Source organism: Sinocyclocheilus rhinocerous, unplaced genomic scaffold, assembly GCF_001515625.1.
Source record: "Sinocyclocheilus rhinocerous isolate Xijiao unplaced genomic scaffold, SAMN03320098_v1.1 scaffold780, whole genome shotgun sequence".
Classification (NCBI taxonomy): Eukaryota; Metazoa; Chordata; class Actinopteri; order Cypriniformes; family Cyprinidae; genus Sinocyclocheilus; species Sinocyclocheilus rhinocerous.
The window spans coordinates 1151258-1173980 of NW_015654937.1; the positions used below are offsets into that span (position 1 = coordinate 1151258).

The window sequence follows — 22723 nt, forward strand, 5'->3', positions numbered from 1 at the left end:
GTGTTTTTTACACTACCATTGAGAAATTTTAACCAAACTGTGTTACAGACTTTTCATTAAGACCCTAAAGAATCATATCAACTTGTGGAAAATGGGCATCCTATGACCCCTTTAAAATTAATCAGTTGTTGAAACTAAAAATAGTTTTTTACTTTTTTTTTTTTTTTTAAGGCAATAGGTTTACATGTTTTTTTAACTAATAACTTTTTACAGTGTACACTTTAAAGCTAAGTTTAGAGTATTGCGTCATTGGCTTAGCAAAATGCTTTCAGCACACACTTTTGAAATGAGTTGTCATATGAGGGATTTTTTGTTTTCCGACATGTAAGTTGCTGCCTACAGTATGTGGAATGTACCAGATCAGTCACCGTTTGGTTCATGTGGCTCTAATTCGCTTCAAAGAACGCTGCCAGTGTAGGCAGTAGCCAGAAAGCCAGGAACTGTGCCATATTGTCATTACAATTGATTTGTGAGAAGCAACAGCAGGAGGAGACACTGCTATTCTTGGAGGCCTGCAGTCAGCCGCGCAGTGTTCTCCTGAGCCCAGCGGCAAGGGACGTGGATTGTGCTGAAAGTGCACAGTGTCATATTTACAAGATGATATGAATGGCTGTTTAAGCATAGTGCCTGCTAATGTCGAGAGGGATTCAAAAAAGATCAGCAGCTTTGACACAGCAGGACGCCATCAGATGCTTTATAACGGCACTGCGCTGCTGTCCAACGCACGGCTGCCTTTATCCACCAGCAAATCGATCCATATATTGAGCCTGCAATATATCAACCATATTTAGGTGAGCTGATACGAGCAATCTGATGTGGGGAACAGTGCCTCCCCCACCATCTTTCTTCTTGTTTGTCTGTGTCATCAGTCAGAAAGTGCTATCACATCACCCAGCATGGTTCTGCTCATGAGAGTTAGAACTGCTGATCTGTCCTCTAGTCTAAATGTCCATTCACACTAAAAGCTAAAGGACAAGGAAGTATGAAATAAAGTTGGGCCCTGTCCCAAATGGCACATCTCACGTATACTTGCGGTATTGAGGACTTACAATTACATGTGCTTGTCACCATGAAGTCCACAAGACTGTAGAACGGTGGTCCTCATCCTTTTTGACTCCAAGGCCCTCCGTTGTCCACAACAATATTTGGAGCCACTAATAAACTTTATTTTCTAAACAGTATTTGAAGGTAGATGGAGATTTTGTAAGCCATTCTATCTTTTACAGCCTTGTATTTAAAGTACATGTCAGGGCTTAGGTATCAGTTTATAAAAACTTACTTAGATTTTTACTTTGAAGCTTGCATAGCTTATAAAGAACACTCATCACTGAAGTGGAAAATTGTCAGTTTGGCTGCATGAGTCACTTATTGAATGTTTCCTTAACACCGTGTTCCATCCAGGCAGGAAAAAAAACTGTTTTTGTCTTAATCAGCTGCAAATGTGACTATTGGAAAGTGACAGAACATTTTGTTGGATGCTTTGCTTCTTATTCTGTTCCGTTCAGCTCTCACTAGCCCAAAATTCTGTATAGAGTTCCATTCCATATAGCAGGGTTTTGAAAAACATAAAAAGGACATAAATGAATAAAATAATAAAGGCGAATGTGGGACATATAATAAATCAAAATAAAGCATGCTTTATGCAAATACAGGGACATTCTGTCCAGTCATCCATGAAAGTGACACTGTGTTACAATATACAGTATGCTCACCTTCATCAGTTTTGACATGGTTTTCTTTTGTATTTTAACAGATGAATCTTCAGCTAAAGATGTCAGCAGGGTAAGTGAGGCATTGCTTTTGTTTGTGAGTGTTTTTGTGTTTGTCTAACCCTGTAAAGCCTAACAGCTGAAATAATTGTTTCAAAAAAAAAAAATTATCGTATCATATTTCATGCATCAAGATTTATGGCCCATATGGTATGATATAGTGATTTAAAAAAAACAAAAAAAAAACATGCAATTTGGTGCAGTTACTGATATTTATATGGCCGAAAATAAAATCTAATTCTGATAGCTTGTAATGTAAATCAATGAGATCTTGCATAAAAAAGTCTACATACATAAAATGCATATAAATATCAGTTGTCACTCTATATCTCCGAATGATATGGTATAGTAAGATGATATTTAAATGCTCAGTTTTATTGCATTTAATGCAATGCAATACAATGATGATTGAGAGAGCCAAAAGCCTGATGTGTCATATTTTATACTCACATTTTAACGTGACCTTTTTATTTTATTTATTTTTTTAAATATAAAAAATGATGTTTGGATAATCGAGGAAAGATAAGCTGCTTTAGTCCACCAAGTGTTCATCTTGAAATATTCATAGCAATATCAAAATTATTCTTTCAACTATATCTTGAAGAGGAATTATCTTAAATGGCCTTTTCACTTGCCAAAAAAAAAAAGTATCAATCAAATGAGAGAAGGCATGTAATAGATTGTGTACAACAGGTTTTTCAGCAAAGTTTTGAACATGTTGATAATTTAGAGGCCTTAGAAATGTGCATATCAAATATGATACAGTAGGCTTTATATGTTTAACCTTAATGCAGTCATATTGTGAGAAATCAGTGTTACAAATGAAGTGGATCTCAGGGGCGATTTTTTTTAAGTAATATGTGACCCCTTTATTAAAGTGTGTAGCGAAAGTGTGAACGTTCATGCCAAAAGGCAGCATGTCCCGAGTGGGGACAGTTATCAGGGGAGAAGCACTCATGGAATACTTCATTGAAAAGTTTCTGCTAATAATCTCTCCGCAACACACACACACACACACACACACACAGCTGCTAAATATGAAAGTGTCTGTTAAATGACAAATGACATAGAGAACACAAACCCTGTGACAGATTTATATGAGCAAAGGCAATGACCTGTTAATGAGATCATTGGCACTTTAATCGGCTGATATAGCACCAACACACACTCTGCTCCAAGCACTTAGGCCTGCTGATTTTAGGGGACAGAGATGAAGAAGTTAAACGGGGCCGGCAGAGAGAGACATACAGCAGAACACGATGGAGACAGTGTGCAGGGACGGGGTCCGAGAGGACGGGGAGGGTGGGCTGTGGAAACAAATACTTTTTGGAGAAGGACAGCAGGGACGTCACATGTTCGTCTGCATAAACAGGATGTGTAGGGAGCCGTTCCCATGGGGGAGCACCTCACACAGCCCTCATCCACCGGCCCACTCTGACCTTTCACACAGGGACAGAAATAGACATCCTCCATCCACTCTCCATTTAAAATACATAAAAGTTTGATTTAGAACTCATTTCTGTATTATACACAGACCACACATTTAATGTGAGAGGAAAAACTACAGAATTCTGTGTTAATTGGATGTTTATGATTAGGCTGTGTTCTTCTTTTGGCAAAATTTGGTCACATTTTAGTTTGGGGACCAATTCTCACTATTAACTAACTATTAACTAATTTGGCTGCTTATTAATAGTTATTAAGGTAGTTGTTAAGTTTAGGTATGGGGTAGGATTAAGGGATCTAAAATATGCTCATGCAGAATAAGGCATTAATATGTGCTTTATAAGTACTAATAAACAGCCAATATGCTAGTAATATGCATCTTAATAAGCAACTAGTTAATAGTGAGAATTGGTCCCTAAACTAAAGCCAAAATTAAGGCAGTCCAATATAATGCACCTATATAATGCATCCACCCAGAATAGAGGATGAAGCAAGACTGTTTTCAGTCTAATTAAATGGACTGTTTTACCCAGTATTTGTGGGCATTATGTATTGTTTATGCTGCTTTGTTATTTAATGCTAAATTCTATTGATATTAATGCTGAATTGAGTCTCCTGTGTGGATGGATCCCTATATAATGCATCCACCCAGAATAGAGGATGAAGCAAGACTGTTTCCAGTCTAATTAAATGGACTGTTTTACCCAGTATTTGTGGGCATTATGTATTGTTTATGCTGCTTTGTTATTTAATGCTAAATTCTATTGATATTAATGCTGAATTGAGTCTCCTGTGTGGATGGATAAATAAATATAAGTACCTCATTCAGTGGACCATCCAAAAATGTCCAACTTTCAGCAAAAAAAAATAAAATAACTATACTACCATTCAAAAGTTTGGGGCCAGTAAGATTTTTATTTATTTAATTATTTATTTATCTTTTTTCCCAGAAATTGACATTGTTATTATTATACTTTATCAAAAGTGACAGTAAAGACTTTTCCTTTTTACAATAACTGCCTATTTCAAATAAATGCTGTTCTTTTGAGCGTTCTATTCATCAAACAATTCTTTAAAAAAAAAGCATGCATAACTTCCACTACATTTCAACATTGATAACATTAAGAAATCTTTCTTGAGCAGCAAATCAGGATATTCTAATGATTTCTGAAGGATCATGTGACATTGAAGACTGGAGTAATGATGCTGAAAATTCAGCTTTGCATCACATGAATAAATTAAATTTTAAAATATATTGCAATAGAAAATTTTTATTTTAAATTACAGTAACATTTCACAATATTACTGTTTTTATGTACAAATAAATGCAGCATAAGAGACTTTTGAAGTGTATATACATTATATGATCTAAAATATGGACACCCCTTCTAATTACAATTTTTTTTTCATAATAATAGTGAAAGGCAACCTTAATACTATCTAATTAGAAGGAGGTCTCCATGTACTTCTGTCCGTATTGTGTAGTATACAGTGCATGTGCATGTGTATGTGTGTCTTTCTTGTGTCCAGCAGTACCAGGACACGAATATGCAGAGCGTCGTATATGAGCTCAACAGCTACATGGAGCAGCGGCTGGACACTGGAGGAGACAACAAACTACTGCTCTATGAGCTGTGCAACATCATCAAAACAGGTGAGAGCCTTTCTGTCTTCACACACAAACACTCACAGAGCCCAAATTACCCATGCACTTCACTGCAGTATTTGCATACTTGCAATAAACAAAATGTATTAGTATATTAGGCAACTATAATAACGAGCGTTCACACTGCCCACATAAACAGCGCAGTGTTGTGCAGCTGAAACATAAAAGGAGCGTAGCTGCCTGTAGAGAGCCGTACAGATGGAGGTGTAGTGAATCCAGGTTAAAAGGTCTAAGTACGGGTGTTCCCTGTCTCTCTCCTCCGCACACTGATGGAGCAGCGCTCAGCCTGTCACTTCCCAACCACCCACACTTCATCTGCATGCTGCAGCACTGCAGAGCGCTGGGATTCAGTCTGGCCCCCTTTTATTCAAAATATGAATAAAAACTATAATAGTATCAATGATATTAAAATAACACTGAAACATACAGTATTCTGTCCATTTATGTCATAAATTGGTTTTATGATTTCATAAATTGAATCAATAAATTGAAATAAATTCTGTGAATTTAGTGATATGGCATAATTAGAATACAGCCTGACCAATCAGGGGTGCGTTTCCCAAAAGCAACTATGGTTGTAAGTTCCGTCGTTACCGATGGAGTTCAATGGAACTAACGACCATAGTTAGCTAACCATGCTTTTGGGAAACGCACCCCAGATTAGAGGACTGGAACAACACTGTCTCCAAGTCCTGGTTAATTTCTGATCCTGGTGCAAACACCACAGATTTATTTGATTTGAATTTTTAATTTGCATTCTTTTGTTCCTTTGGGATTCTTGGATCTTCTTCAAAAGCAAGTGGCATTATATCTGTTAAAAACATTAGTCATACAGTATGTATTAGCGCTTTGCTATTTATTTTCTTCCTACAAATGCCATAATAAGATTCAGAATCTATGGGTGCATTTTCGTCCAGTTAATGATTTGGGATTGAACCATTCTGAATGTGCATGCCTAACACATGATGTCTGTGACACTTTTTAGGAGTTTTTTTTTTTTTTTTCTTCACAGCCACAAAAGCTGATGGATTTGCACTTTACTTCCTTGGAGAATGCAACAATGTAAGTATTTTCTGTTCTGGCTGAGTTAATACATGTTGAACAATGTTTAGTGGATGTTGAAGTCATTAAAGGAACACTCCACTATTTTTGAAAATAGGCTAATTTTCCAACTCCCCTAGAGTTAAACAGTTGAGTTTTACCATTTTCGAATCCATTCAGCCGATCTCCGGGTCTGGCGGTAGCACTTTTAGCTGTAGCTTAGCATAAATCATTGAATCTGATTAGACCGTTAGCATCTCGCTCAAAAATAACCAAAGTTTCTATATTTTTCCTATGTAAAACTTGACTCTTCTGTAGTTACATCGCGTACTAAGACCGACGGAAAATGAAAAGTTGCGATTTTCTAGGCCGATATGGCTAGAACCTATACTCTCATTCTGGCATAATAATCAAGGAACTTTGCTGCCGAACCATGGGTGCAGCAGGTAAATAGTGGAGTGTTCCTTTAAATACACTCAAAAAACAGTCAAAACTTTTCACACAGCTGCTCTTTATTCTTTATTATTGCTATTTTCCACATTTTTGAATACTAGTATAGTAACTACAACATTAATTTAAGGAAGCATGAAAGATGGGGGGGGGGGGAGCTATATTATATTTTAGATTCTTCAAAGAAGCCGGTTTTTGCTCGGATGCTTATAAATTAGAAATAATCTATATGTTGTCAACGAAACTAATTTCTAAGCACTGAAGCATTAGAGGTCTTTAAACTAAAAGGTTCTTAAGATCACGAGAAACATAAACGCAGCCAAGTGAGTGCAAACCTTTAACTGGTCATGCACATGTTCTGTTTGTCTCAAAATGGCCTGGAATTTCTATAGCATTAAAACACTTGAGACCCCTGCTATTTTCATTTCCTCTCCTTTATCCACTTGAGTGGTTTTATTTTAATGGCTAGTATTGTGACAGTATCAGATAACACAGTTTAAAAAGGGCTTCACTTTTGGCTGATCTATAGTTATGTGGGAAGCAATTAATGGATACACCAATTTATGAAGTTTTTATTTTTAATATTTATTTTTGTTATTTTGTTATTTTCATTTTATATAACTGTCAGTTTTATTGGATACCACTAATCATAATTGTAATTACTTTGCATCTTAAGACAGTATTACATTTTTTTTCAGGCAAGTGTTGTATGTTAGCAATGGTAGGAACATATAATGAGAGTTGTAAAGTACCCTAAATAGACATGTATTATTGTTACATTGACCAATCAGGACAGTTTCCTTAACGTCATGCTGTTTTGTTGATGTTGCTTTCTCTGTCACAGAGTTTATGTTTGTTTACTCCGACGGGGGCAAAAGAGGGGCTTCCTGGGCTCATCCCCTCTGGTCCCATCACATTTGGGACCACCATTGCCGCTCACGTTGCAAAGACACGCAAGACACTACTTGTAGAGGACATCATGGGGGTGAGCCACATGCTGTTTTCCTGTGTTCAGTAACACAGACCATTCAGCTGTATGCTTGAGGCTACACTTTAGCAACAGTAAAATATGTTGTAAATAAATCCTTCATACTTTATTTTCAAAAGAAATCTGTTGGTGCCTTTGCATGTCGAAATAGCTGTATAGAGTATCAAAGAAATTTTTCACATAATGCTCACATACAGTACAGCTTTGTAAACGTTTGGTTACAAATAAAAGGTGATTTAAATTAGAAGGCCAGGAACCATAAATATCCCAGGCTAGCTTTGAATTTACAGTCATAAGTTATTTTAATACATAATAAAATGCATAGAATAAAAAAAGAAATGCTCATTCAGTATTTGTAAATATTCTAATTATTAACACACTGAGAAAAAGAAGTGGCTACAGAAGCTCTACTGTTTGTAAAAAATAAAAATAGCATGTGTGTTATGATGTGTTTCCAGTTTAAATAACAAATGTTATTAAAACTTTATTTATTAAGACTTTTAGGACTGATAAGGAGTGTTTGAAGAACAGCACATCCATGATTGATGAACGTATGTACTGTATATATAAACTCCTCCCCCTGGACTGGCCTGAATCCCTGTGTGCTCTGTTTCTCCTGCAGGACGAGAGGTTCCCTCATGGCACAGGGCAGGACTCAGGGATCCGTGTACATTCTGTTTTGTGTCTACCCATCCTCACCGCCATCGGAGACCTCATCGCTATCCTGGAGCTGCACCGGCACTTGGGCAGAGAGCCCTTCAACCTCAGCCACCATGAGGTACTCTAAGGGAGAAAGTGCTGGTATTTGTTACACGTCTGCTCTCGATTTATTTAGCCAGGCTGCACATTGTCCTCAGGACTAGTAGTAGTAAGGAATAGTCTAGGTTGTGTTGAATGTAATCTATGGACAACATCTGTGGGAAACCTCAATTATCACATTTAGTGTTTTGACAGATGAGAAATTCTCATAGAGCTATACACGTATAACTTATTATTATCATTTTTAATTTCACAATCGTGTGAATGAAAAATGGACTGATACTGAGTCTGATTTCAATCCATCCATTCAGATAAACCCTCCCCTTAACTGCCCATAAAAACAAAGCGAACTGTAATTGGTCGCTTGACATGTTGGTCAGTCTCTTCCTGTCTAAAGGTGCGGCCACATTTACTGTAGTTAAATCTTTGCAGGGAGAATCTATGCAATCTGGAATTTCATGTGAGAGGTAAAAGATTTCCCCACGTAGCAGTTTTTAGCGGATTCGCCACGGTGACCAACACTGCTTGTTTTGAAAGTGACTTCTGTATGAGCTGGGTTTTATGCATCGCTACACTATTAACAATAGACAATGAACCTTTTTTGCCCACAAAATACCACAAATTTTTCGCTAATGTGACCACATCTTAAATGGCTGGTCCTCTCTTGATCAGTACAAGTTGCAATATGTTACAGACCCTATATGCCATCTAGCAGTTCACAATACATTATAAAAGCAAAGTACATGATACAATGTTTGGTTCATTCCTGTGAATAATTCTGTTTGTGTTATTACATAGTTTCGATGACTTCTTCTCCCACTGTCCTGGAGAGTTTAGCAAACACACCTGCCTGTAATATTCAAGACTTAGGTTATGTCCAAAAATGCCTCCTATTCCATTATATAGTGCAGGGAGCAATTTGTAGTGGTGTCCAAAACTATAGTGGATGCTATCAAGTGCACTCATTCATAATGCGCCTCAACAATGAGTGAACAACTGATGTACACTCAACAGCTAGGCACTTCATAATACACACGCACTGTAAACATTGCTCCAAATGAATTCATTGGTCTGTATTCGTGCAGTAATGTCCCAACTTTGCAGGACAGTGGCCCTCTAGGACCAGAGTTACCCATCTCTCTATGTAGTAAATAGCAATAATAAAGAATGTGTAATTGTATTCGGTCTTTGTTTATATTCAACTGTCAGGTGAGGTACACAGAACTATGAAGTTAAGTGTTCATGGAGTGCTCAAGGTGCATGTATTGTGTCTTTGGCTAATTGTGCCCTATTTTTTAGGTTGCAACAGCAAATTTGGCCTGGGCATCTGTAGCCATACACCAAGTCCAGGTGAGTATGTTTGAGAAAAACAATGTCAAGTCAAGTTAAGTCACCTTTATTTATATAGTGCTTTATACAATACAGATTGTGTCAAAGCAGCTTTACAGTGTTAATCAGGAAAAACGTGTGCTGATAACGCAAGAGGACAACAGAAAACAGTCAGTTTATCAGTTAAAGTCAGTTCATCTTTGATTAGTGATATCATCGTCCAGCTCAGTTCAGTTCTCTTCCAATAGTGTCTGTGCAGTCAAGTCAACAATGTTGCCAGAAATGGTGTCCCTAACTAAGCAAGCCAAAGGCCATAGTGGCAAGGAACCAAAACTCCATCGGTAACAGAAATGGAGAAAAAAAACCTTGGGAGAAACCAGGCTCAGTCGGGGGGCCAGTTCTCCTTTGGCCAAATGAAACCAGCATGGTGTGGTTTAATTCCAGGCTGCAACACAGGTCAGATTGTGCAGAGGACTCGTTTGGTTCTCGTGGTCTTGAGTCGATGGCTGTCGAGGTGATGAGGTCTTCACTGGGGCTCTGTCTATAGGGCTCGTCTAGTTGACATGGTCTCTACTGATATTCAGGGCTGTAGAGGTCATCTCTAGGTGCTGATCCACCATCTGGACTGGATCCAGGTGACTGCAGTGACCATCTGGTCTGGATACGGACTGGATCTTGGTGGCTACAGTGACCTCGGAATAAGAATAAAACAGACTAATATTAGCATAGATGTCATTCTTCTTACAAGGTAACAAATACATCGGGTGTTATGGGAAGTGTTCCGGTTGACCTAATTAATGCAGCCTAACAATCCTTTAACGGATTTGAATTATAGAAAAGTGATTGTGTGTTATGTGTCATACTTCCTGGTAAAAACTTTAGCTGCTGCATTTTGGGCCAGCTGGAGTTTGTTTATTAAGCGTGCAGAGAAACCACCCAATAAAGCATTACAATAATCTAACCTTGTGGTCATGAACGCATTAAATATCATTTCTGCATTTGACATTGAGAGCATAGGTCATAATTTAGATATATTTTTAAGATGGAAAAAATGCAGTTTTACAAATGCTAGAAACATAACTTTTAAAGGAAAGGTTGCTATCAAATAGCACACCTAGGTTCCTAACTGATGACGAAGAATTGACAGAGCAGCCATCAAGTGTTAGACAGTGTTCTAGCGTATTACATGCAGAGGATTTTGGTCCGATAATTAACACCTCTGTTTTTTCAGAATTTAGCCGTAGGAAATTACTAGTCATCCAGTTTTTTTTATATCAGCTATGCATTCTGTTTTGCGAATTGGCATGTTTCATTGGGCTGCGAAAAAATATAGAGATGAGTATCATCAGCATAACAGTGAAAATTAACACCATATTTCCTGATGATATCTCCCAAGGGTAACATGTAAAGCATGAAAAGCAACAGTCCTAGTACTGAGCCTTGTGGCACTCTATACTGCACTTGTCAACGATATGATACTTCTTCATTCACTGCTACGAATTGATGATGGTCAGATAAGTATGATTTGAACCATGCCAATGCAATTCCAAAAATGCCAACATAATTTTCTAGTCTACTCAAAAGAATGTTGTGGTCGATAGTGTCAAATGCAGCGCTAAGATCCAGTAGCACTAATAGAGAGAGACAACCTGATAAGAGCAGTCTCAGTGCTATGATATGGTCTAGATCCTGACTGGAAATCCTCATAGATATCTTTTTTTTTTGACAGAAAAGGGAAATTTGAGATCGGTCTGTAATTAACTAATTCTCCAGGATCAAGTTGTGTTTTTTTTTTTTATGAGAGGCTTCATAACAGCCAGTTTGAAGGTTTTTGGGACATATCCTAATGTCAATGATAAATTAATAATATTCAGAAGAGGATCTATGACTTCTGAAAGCACCTCTTTTAGTAGCTTAGTATTCTTTCTGTCCTATAGCAGAGAATGAGTGGAATTGTTTAAAATCATGCTTGACAGTTAGGAGTCCTGTTGCATAAGCTGTTTGATTTGGTTGTACACACGTGTTTTGATTTCTGTAATCCACTGTGTACATGGACTAGGCTGCTGGTGGGCCCAGTGTAAGCAACCAGACCACACATTAAACACACCCTTGTCTCAGGAGGTGCAATTAATGACAATGCAGTCTTGTTTGTACATAAACGGTTGTACACTGTGAATGACACCACTATGGGTTTTAATGTCCCTGTGCATCACAGGGCTCTTTGGGAATAACTCTTTCTGTGGGACACAAACCTCAGAGGTTAGGGAGCCATCAGAACATTGTAGTGATGAGCAGACAAGATGGACCATAAGTAACACATTTTAATAAAAGGCCTAAAAAATTTTATAAAAAAAAAAACTTATGTCGTAAATGATGACAGAATTTTCATTTTTAGTTGAAGGACTTCTTTAGAGATCAAAATTCATCCAAAAATGCCAATTCTCATATTTACATTTACATTTAATCATTTAGCAGATGCTTTTATCCAAAACAACTTAAAAATGAGGACAATAGAAGCATTCAAACCAACAAAAGAGCTGTGACTGTGACAAGTCACAGATATTCTAACGCAGTACACATACTATATAGTAAGTTTTTTTTTGTTTTTTTTGTTATAATAAATAAAAAGAATAAAAGTAGATAGAAAAGAAATAGGATACATAGATCTTGTGTTAGAGGGTCAAGTTATTATTATGTATTATTATTATATATATATATACTGTATATATATAATAGCCAGTGGTTGTTTTGTAAGCAGACATCAGTATGTCTTGAATTTTATGCGAGCGGCTATTGGTAGCCAGTGCAAATTGATGAATTCTCTTGTCATCTTCTAACCCTCATGCTGCTCGAATTACATAAGAATTTGTATTTCTGCGTAGGACCTAGCAAAATGTCCAAGCAGATCATACCACATACAACAAGTAGATGGAAATGAAGCATTCAAGCTTCAAAAACAAAAAAGTAGTCCATATGACTTATAAACTATGTCGGTAACACTTTAGAATAATGGTCCGTTGTTAACAAGTAACTATGCACCAAAGGATGGTTGTTCAAACTTAAACATAGAATAATAAAAAAAATAATTAATTTAAAAATGTTAATAATTAGGAAGTGATTGAATTAGTTCACAATTATGAACTCTAGTTTGTGCCAGTTCAGTATGTCTCCGATCCCAAAAGACCTATACCTTTAATGACAGTAGGCTGGGGAGGACTTTTCTTGAATATAAATAATGATGTTCTCTTGACAAAAACAATTCACATCCTTAATGAAGGCATCGACTGCATTTATATTGTGTTAAGCACAAAACCGCATATTCCAGATTACAGTGTCTGGTAAAATATCACTAGTGCCTCACACAAATGTATGTGACAGATATAAAATATGTTAAATAACTTATTAAATTACTTAGTAATTACTGAGTGGTTAAGGTGTTTTTCACTTTAAAATAATGGGGCGGTACCTTTTCAAAAGGTACACCTTTGTACCTTATTTACCACTAAAGGGTGCATATACAGTACTGTGCAAAAGGCCATTAGTCTTTTCACCCACAAAAAATGGTTTTAAGCCAGTTATTTCTATCTTTTGCAGAAGTGTGCCAGTAGGAATTATCAGTTTACATTTCCAAGCATTCCTTTTGCCATTAATCGTAATAATCCAGCGAGATTTTTGCATGTTTAGGAGTCTGACGGCAACCAGTGCCGTTGTCAGACTCCTTGTGCATACAAAAATCTTACTGGATTATTACAATTAATGGCAAAAGGAATGTTTGGAAATAGTGCTGGCAGACTACAGCATAGAAATAACTGGTTTAAAACCATTTTTTGTTGGTGAAAATAGTAATGGCCTAAGACTTTTGCACAGTATTGTACCTTAAAAATACATATTAGTACCTATATGGTAGAGATTTATATCTTTTGAAAAGGTACCACCCCACTGACAGCTTTTGTACCTTTTTTTCTGAGAGTGTGCTATATTTTTGTGTATTATCAGTGTTTTACACTGAGATTATAGATCACAACTTTCTAAAAATATCTATACAAAGACATGTCAATTTAAACACTGACTTGCCGTGATTGCTGTCTTCAAGCTTCTTGTTCATTTTTCACTCACAGGTCTGCAGAGGTCTTGCCAAACAGACGGAACTCAATGACTTTCTCCTAGATGTGTCAAAGTAAGCAAGTTTATGCATGAAAAAGTCTCTTGAATCTCATGAATCTCTTGAAAAAGTCTCATGAATCTCATGAATCTCTTGAAAAAGTCTCATGAATCTCATGAAATGTGTCAAGAACATGTCCAGGTCTTCATAACAAAATCATGATAAAAATAAATGTTACTTAAATAAAACTAAGCCTGTTAAGCCTACATTATTTTCATGAAAGTTAAGCACTTTTTTTTTTCACATTACAGTAAGAAAAAATTTAATTATTATGAAAAGAATGTCACACTGCAAAACTATCTAAATTTTTCCATAATACTGAAATGTTTCAATGTTTATTGGCATTTAACATTATAATAAATAGCCAATGTTATGTATGAAGAATATATATATATATGCATTTGTGTTATACTGTGTCTTTGTATCATATGGTTATCTCTTTAAAATAACAGGTCTTTCCCTCCTTTTCGATTTTAAACAGAACATACTTTGACAACATAGTGGCAATAGATTCTCTACTTGAACATATCGTGGTGAGTAGGTTCTCCTTCTCTCAGTAAGGTCACATGTTTGGTCCTGAGGACAAACATGCTGTTCTTCTGTCACTCATCTTTGTCACGATCAACACCAAAGAACATTTGTTTGCCATGTTCTGTGCTCACCCCACCAGCCTTGGGCTTGTTGTTAAATATTCTTTTTCTCATTTACGCACAAGTTTGTGTTCTCTAGTTCTCACCTACACAAACACAAATATTCATACACTCCAAGTATCAGATATCTGGCCCCCTCGGGCTCTGTCCCCTCCTTCGTGTTGAGAAAAGCAGCACAGGAAGTGATGCAAATAGGTCAGGGAGAGGGCAGGAAGTCAGCCTGACACGACTCCAGCATCTCGCTGAGCTCTTGGCATCCCTCTCAGGGATTCACTCAGATTTTTCCAAACACATACTTCCAAAAGCGGAGGTAATATTTAAGTAGTTAAATGAATAAAATGTCTTTCTTAGTTTGAAGCGATTTCTCGCTCGTCAGCAGTTTCATAAAGCATGTTTATCTTGGAGTGGAGAAGACACGATGTGCCACAAGGTTGTGAAATCTTGAGGGAAGGACAAGTTCCTCAGTTGCTAGTCTCACACAGACACATGTAGTGGTTGACCGTTTTTTTCAGTGGCTAACATATTGCATATATAATAGAATTTAAGACCTAAGTCACACAACATTTACTCAAAATGTACTATATATTTAAAATCTATTTATTATCTATCAACAAGGCTTGATTATATGAAAGACTTGAATAACATAACCAAACTAATTCTGGTTATCGATGCTGATAAACTGCAGATTAACCACACTTGCACAGTAATGTTGTTCAAATGAATTCTTCAGCAAACATGCACATGTTGCATTCTGTCATGGGGAAATGTCATTAAGGAAATGCATGTTTATTTGTGTTTCAGATATATGCAAAAAACCTGGTTAATGCAGACAGATGTGCGCTCTTCCAGGTAGATCACAATAATAAAGAGCTGTACTCTGACCTGTTTGACATCGGGGAGGAGAATGAAGGGAAACCCGTCTTTAGGAAAACCAAAGAAATTAGGTGAGCATCCAGAAATCCTCACTCAGTCATATTTGAGTCTTTACATCCTCGTAAACTACCAGCTGAATGTGTTTGTTTTTGTGTATTTATATTTATTTTTAGATTCTTTCATAGAAAAAAAAGAAAGTTACGTAAAGTCACAAAATTCAGAATTGAATCTCTGACTACAGCAAATGTAGTACAGCAGGGTGTACAACACACTCTGAGATAGTTTACCGCATCACCAAATCCCTATGGAAACTTCACAAAACCTATCAGGACATGTCTTGCACATATTTCAGCTCAAAATCAAAAGTAATATAAGTGCATTATATTTTCCATGAAGAAAATGCTGCCTGTTGTAGGACCAATAAATAATCTTTGCATTGTATTATGATTTTCAAGACAAATAAGCATTCCTTCCACCCTTCGCATAACTGTAATACAAAAAAATAATTTTATTTAATAGAAAAAAAAAATTATGAGAATAAAGAGAATTAAAAAACTCAAAAGTGAAATATTGTCATTCTATAGTAATGACAATTTGGGGCAAAATGTCCTCAGTGGTGATGCCACAGTGCAAAAAATCATAATGGTCATAAACATTGGATTTGTTTTGAATTTTCTTTTGATTTTTAAGGTGAGATGTGACTGGATGTTTGTTTTCATCCCTAAATATCGGAGTCTAAGTATACTTCATACATTGGTAACTGACATTAAACACTCACCCCCAGGTTTTCTATAGAGAAAGGAATAGCAGGCCAGGTGGCGAGAACAGGAGAAGTTTTGAATATTCCGGATGCCTATGCAGACCCCCGTTTCAACAGGTAATAATTATTTTCATTTTTCATGTCAAAACATACGAAATTTCTTTAAGCAACTTTGTTAAAGAGGTCATATGATGCGATTTCAAATTTTCCTTTCTCATCGGAGGGTTACAAGCTCTTGGTGCATAAAGAAGATCTGTAAAGTTGCAAAGACTAAAGTCTCAAATCCAAAGAGATATTCTTTATAAAAGTTAAGAGTCAGCCACGCCTACCTAAAACGGCTCGTGGTTACACATTAAGCAGTTAAGGCTGGATGAATGACCAAAGTAACATACAGTAATACAAAATTTTGCACTGTGACACCTTGAGCTCTTTAGACAACTGTTAGAATTGTAAAGGTGCAGTGTCATGGCACAAACCCTGTCATTTTTTAAACCAAAATTAATAGACAGAAAGAAAAAAAAAGAAAGAAATAAAGTATAAATTCTTATCACCATGATTTAAAAAATCTCATAATAGTCATAATATGTTATTTAAAAACTATTTGTGACCCTGGACCACAAAACCAGTCTTAAGTCGCTTGGGTATATTTTTAGCAATAGCCAAAAAAAAACATTGTATGGGTCAAAATTATCCATTTTTCTTTTATGCCAAAAATCATTATTATATTAAGTAAAGATCATGTTCCATGAAGATATTTTGTAAATTTCCTACCGTAAATATATCAAAACTTAATTTTTGATTAGTAATATGCATTGCTAAGAACTTCATTTGGACAACTTTAAAGGTGATTTTCTCAGTATTTAGATTTTTTTGCACCCTCAGATTCCAGATTTTCAAATAGTTGTATCTCGGCCAAATTGTCCTATCCTAACAAACCACACATCAATGGAAAGCTTATTCATTCAGCTTTCAGATGATATATAAATCTCAATTTCGAAAAATTTACCCTTATGACTGGTTTTGTGGTCCAGGGTCACATTTGTGCATTATGGAATTGTTCATTTATATTTACAAAATTAGGGTAAAAATGTTTTGGTGAGCACGTGCATGATATGGGTGTATTGTTGAGTTGGACATGTGGACACACAGTGGTCTGTGGTTGTAGGTTTTAAAGTGGACATGTCAGATAAATGGTGCTTCTAGGTTTGTGTAAATCTGCAATAAGGTGATTATGTTAAACCCTGATGAGCCAACGTTAGAAACCGTTGTGTGTTTAACTCAATCCTATACAAGCACTATGCTTGTTCAGCTCTGTGTGTGTGTGTGTGTGTGTGTGTGCACTGGTTTGGGGGGTTTATGAGGACACAAATTTGTATAATGGCATGGTTATGACACAGGTATTACAATATGAAAGTGGTTTATGAGGACACTACCTGCGTCCCCGTAATTCAAAAGGCTTAAAAAAAAACATACTAAATGGTGTTTTTTTGAAAATCTAAAAATGCACAAAGTTTCCTGTGAGGGGTAAGTTTTAAATACAGTTTGTACTGTATAAAAACCATTACGCCTATGGAGAGTCCCCGTAAACCACCAGTACCAACATGTGTGTGTGTGCATTTCTTTGTCTTCTATTATGCTTTTCACAGAGAAGTAGATCTCTACACTGGCTACACGACGCGGAATATCCTGTGCATGCCCATAGTCAGCCGCGGGACTGTGATTGGTGTTGTACAAATGGTCAACAAGCTGGGAGGAAGTGCCTTCACTAAAACTGATGAGAACAACTTTAAGATGTTCGCCGTCTTCTGTGCTTTGGCCTTACACTGTGCAAATGTAAGTGTGCAGACCTGGAGTCTAATAAAACATCCGTTGGTCACAATAACACACCTTCTAGAGAATGGGAATGTTTGGAAGAAACAGGCTTAGGAGTGTCTACGAGAGATTTCCGACACTTGGTCCTTTGTGGGGTCACACAGTGTTGCCAGATTGGGTGGATTTCTGCCCAGTTGGGTGGTTTTGAATTTGATTTTGTAGGGTTAAAATTGGTTTGGGTGGATTTGGGCTGGTTTGGGATCAGTTTGGCAATTTTCTAATTGGTTAACAAACAAAACCCAAGTGTGCATGTACTCCATCTAATCAGTCATCATGACGTTACTAAACTGCACTACACTGCAGAGTCGTTGTTGATGTGGACCAGCCCGCACTTTTAGCCAATCAAGAGCGATAGCAGGCAGATGTTTTGATTAATGAGTGACGGGTTTTTAGCGCAATACGGTATCAAATTTCTTGTAGCTGTATATTCAAGCAATTGCTATGCCAAAGTGGCATAAATATAAGTTGTAGCTACAGTAAAGAGAGGGAGAGTGACCCAACTCTCAAACCATGGATTGTTCCATTTGAAGTTAAAGGGCAACATGAAGGTGAGCACATTATTAATATTGCCGTTCATTATTTGAACATGAATGACACATGTTCGGCCGTTATGGTGTATAGATAGATAGATAGATAGATAGATAGATAGATAGATGTCCATTTAGATAAATACAACCACAATATTTTCAAAGGGTTAGATATTTTGCATCTATATTTTGCATCTGCGTAGACACATGGCGTGTATGTGTATGCATGTGTTTGTGTATAGATGTATCACCGGATAAGACATTCAGAGTGCATTTACCGGGTGACGATGGAGAAGCTTTCGTACCACAGCATCTGCACATCAGAGGAGTGGAAGACCCTCACACATCTCTCCCTCCCTTCAGCCATATATAAAGAGATCGAACTGTGAGTTTACACTCTCATACGTCAAAGATCACTGTTACATACATAATGGCTTTTAGTAATATGGTTACTTAGTAGTTATTTAATTTTGCAACTCTAAAACCTGATTGGACAAGCCACACTGAATAGCTGTAAAATAGGTACTGAAAGTATGTGACCAAACATTATTTGTCTATTTATTAGTTTAGGTGAATTAGAAAATATATTGGTTGGTGTAAATATATTGATTTGGTGTTATTTATTGGTTATAAATATATTGGTTTGGTGTTATTTTCATGTGTAGACAAGTAAACATTACATAAGAGTGCAGGTGTAATCAGGATGTATTGAACACTTTTTTAGCTCATATTTCACCTGTGCAGATTTGAATTGCAAACAAACTGTGTCATATTTCTGTCTAAGGTTTCACTTTGACATTGCTCCTTTTGAGGAACTTTGGCCTGCAATATTTGTATACATGGTTCACAATTCATGTGGAAAAAACAGGTAAGAATGTGTCGATTTTTAAGAGCTCTGTGTGTTTTGTCACAACGTATCCTATAAGAGAAATTAATGCATATGTAGTAGAAATAGCAGTGAAGGAAATTATTTGTTTGGAATAAAATGTCTTGCTAAGGCTAAATGCATAGACAGTGTGTTATCCTAAATGAAAACAATTAAATCAGATTTGTACATTTTGCATAATTCCTTAGTAAACTAACTTTTAAATTAACTAAAATCTTTTTTGGGGCAAAATTGTTGGTGCTGCAAATGACAGGTGAATCATTTGCATACAAAATATATTTGAATAATTTGTGTAACTGTTTAAATTGCTTTTACTGAGATTAATGATGATGATATAATTTACATTTAAGAATGATTTTCGTATTTTAGGATTAGATCTGGAACCAGGGTAGAACGATAAAATACAGTGGGTACGGAAAGTATTCAGACCCCCTTAAATTTTTCACTCTTTGTTATATTGCAGCCATTTGCGCATTTGAAAAAATAAAATAAAATAAGCAACCTTAATATAACAAAACTTTTAAACCTGTTGTCTTAATAAAAATCAATCCTTTGGAAATAAAAGCGCCCGTAGATGAAGAAACACTCATGTACAGTACTGCTTTGACAAGGCAAAGGTGTACAATCACACTTCCTTTGTGTAATTAAAGCTTTGAGCAGGAGAAACTGTGTCGCTTCACTATGTCAGTGCGGAAAAATTACAGACGAGTTCCATACCACAACTGGAAACATGCTGTGACGGTGGCACACTGCATGTACGCCATCCTGCTAAAAACCACTGGGATCTTCACTGAGCTTGAGGTCAGTGTCGTTCTCATAATAGCGTTTACAGTGAACTTATAAAAAATGCATCTCACATCAGTGAGAAAAATGCTAAACTACAAGCCTCAAACAAAAAGTCAACTACAGTAACTGAAGGGTGCAGCAGCTATCATACACTTACTAAATTCATTCCTCCATTTTTGGTGGGAGTCATTCCATTTAAGAAAGGTTTATTTTGTTGACTGACCATGTGTAAGTAGCAAACCGCAATCCCACAATGGCTAGAACTCGCCAGCAATGCCTTTCAGCAAATCACTCGGGGCAAATGTCATGTGACATTTTTAATATTCATGAACCAACAAGTGCCTGGCGCAGTGTGCTGAACAACAAAGACCCAGTTATTGAACATTATTATGACAAAGATACAACTGTGACTTATGTTGGTCCCACTTTATGTGGCATTTCTGTACTAACATATAAATTAATAATTTTATGCAATACACTTATTGTGTACATACATGTTTTTACATTGTACATTTACTTAAAAAATACCTGCATGTAATTACATCTGTAATCAATTTCTGTAATCACATCTAATTATACGGTTGACTCTACCCTTTAACCCACCTTTAAAAGTAACCATACCATCAAACCTGTACCTGTTTTCCATATATATATAATTAATTACATAATATACTGTATATATAATTCATTACAGTGCTTGGTAGAAAAACAAGGAGGATGACATTAAACATAAATATAAATATATTTACTAGGACAAATATAGAATAAACACTAATTATAGTGAGAAACATAGTTATAGGAGCAAAAGCCATTAACTAAACTTTTTCCCTACTTTTTTGAAGGAAAAATGAGCTTGTTACTGATAAAGCTACCCTATGTTTAAAACAAATGAGTTAAGGCCTGTTCACACCAAACACAATAACTGTAAAGATAACTATAACTATGAAGTTTTAATAATCGTTTTAATTTCGTAAGAATAGTGAAGTCTACACCACAGCAGAGGAACGAATCCCTTCCAGAATGTTTTTTTACAGCTTAGAAACGATACAATTTCAACAGCCATTCAGAATACAGTTTAAAGAGCTTGAACATTTAAAGCTTTAGACAACTCAACTTCAGCGCACAATTATAGTAAACAGAACATTATTGTCTGCTGGTGTGGATGCTAATATAGTTAACAATATAGTTACCTTTGTAGTTATAATTCTTGGTGTAAACCGGTCCTTTACTGTCACTGACTTACTTCTCACACAGAGGAAAGGCTTGCTGATTGCCTGCTTATGTCATGACCTGGACCACCGCGGCTACAGTAACAGTTATCTGCAGAAGTTTGACCATCCGCTGGCTGCTCTGTATTCCACATCCACCATGGAACAGCATCACTTTTCACAGACGGTGTCCATCCTGCAGGTAAAGCTCCTACACACTGTGCCAGCTCAGTACGATAGTTTCAAACACGCTAAATGTGAATGCGCACTTATTTGCGTACATTTTAACTGTACTGTTAAATGTTAACTGTTAAAACTGGATAAAGCCAGTTTCAAAATTAACGTTTCATTTTGTTGGCAGATTAAAGTCCAGTTTTGGGGAAAGTTACTTTTAACAGTAATTACAACATTGCGTTACTCCATAAAAAAGTAACTAAAGTAATGCAAAGTAATGCATTACGTTACTTTTGCGTTACTTTGTGTCACCTGAGCTGGGCTTGCTTATTTAATTCTAATCACAAAAAATCCAAAAGTTATATTTTTGGTAACTATAAAGGCCCCTTCACACCAAAAGAGAAATTAATAAGCCTCAGGCTAAATGAAATGCCTCTGTACTTATTTCTCTCAATAAGGAGAAAAGAGATGTGTCAGTGAAGAAATGTGAAAGCAAAGTAACTTGTGTTACTTATTTGAAAAAGTAACTTAGATATTTTCTTGTAAATGTAAAAGTAATGCATTATAGATATAGATAGGAATAGACAGTAAATTACCTAATACTGTAATGCTGTAAACTTCATTTTAAGAAAATGGACTTTAAAAATATGTATTGTAATTCAAATCTAGAGACACAAATGTATAAAATTAATAAAACTGAAAGACTTCAAAGTGTATTGTTGATGTTTTCTTTCCACTAGTCTGAAACCAAAATCATAAAATTGATAAAAATGTTTTTGCCTGTAGTGCCTTGCATGCAGAAACCATTACATTGTCTTTGAATGTCATATTGACAAAAGCTGACATACAAGGAAGCATTCACGTGGTATTGCCATTTATTTACAAATCAGGTATCGGTGCAAACATGCCCCCAAAATTTGTGCCGAATGCATTTCAGATCCCCATGTTACAGGCCAGTTGTAGAGGACTGTAGATCATCACTCCAACAGTCTGATTCAGCTTTTTTTAAATGCCAGAAGTGCACTTCACTGCACCACACGTGTGGATATATTCCCAGTTTTAACAACATTTTCCTTTAATCATATTTTGATGAATTACTGCTGCTGTCTTTTAAATTAAATTCTGTTTACTGCCTGCTTTTCATTGGTGGTAATAACGTCTCGGTTACGTATGGTAACCCTCGTTCCCTGAAGGAGGGAACGGAGACGTCACGTCGGATGACCGACGAATTGGGATCTCGCTTAGAGAGACCAATCTACTTCGAGTGTAAACTAAACGAACCAATGCACATTGGCATACGACTATTGCATCCAGCTGCCGCTGATCACAGCTTGAGTATAAGTAGGCAGCAGGTGCAATGCATACCAGGTTTTCGCT

At 36.4% G+C, this 22723-nt stretch overlaps 1 protein-coding gene across 1 annotated transcript in view; it reads left to right on the top strand.

The window, feature by feature from the left end:
- LOC107717825 (cAMP and cAMP-inhibited cGMP 3',5'-cyclic phosphodiesterase 10A-like) overlaps positions 1-22723 on the top strand; it is a 100104-nt gene that overhangs the window by 69859 nt on the left and 7522 nt on the right. The window contains exons 3-17 of the mRNA XM_016524696.1: positions 1754-1782; positions 4749-4869; positions 5894-5943; positions 7217-7357; positions 7983-8138; positions 9419-9469; positions 13567-13625; positions 14092-14143; positions 15062-15204; positions 15918-16010; positions 17540-17726; positions 18535-18677; positions 19077-19160; positions 19829-19979; positions 21219-21374. Of these exons, the coding sequence (XP_016380182.1) occupies positions 1754-1782; positions 4749-4869; positions 5894-5943; positions 7217-7357; positions 7983-8138; positions 9419-9469; positions 13567-13625; positions 14092-14143; positions 15062-15204; positions 15918-16010; positions 17540-17726; positions 18535-18677; positions 19077-19160; positions 19829-19979; positions 21219-21374 (1616 nt within the window). The remainder of the gene's footprint in view (positions 1-1753; positions 1783-4748; positions 4870-5893; positions 5944-7216; positions 7358-7982; positions 8139-9418; positions 9470-13566; positions 13626-14091; positions 14144-15061; positions 15205-15917; positions 16011-17539; positions 17727-18534; positions 18678-19076; positions 19161-19828; positions 19980-21218; positions 21375-22723) is intronic.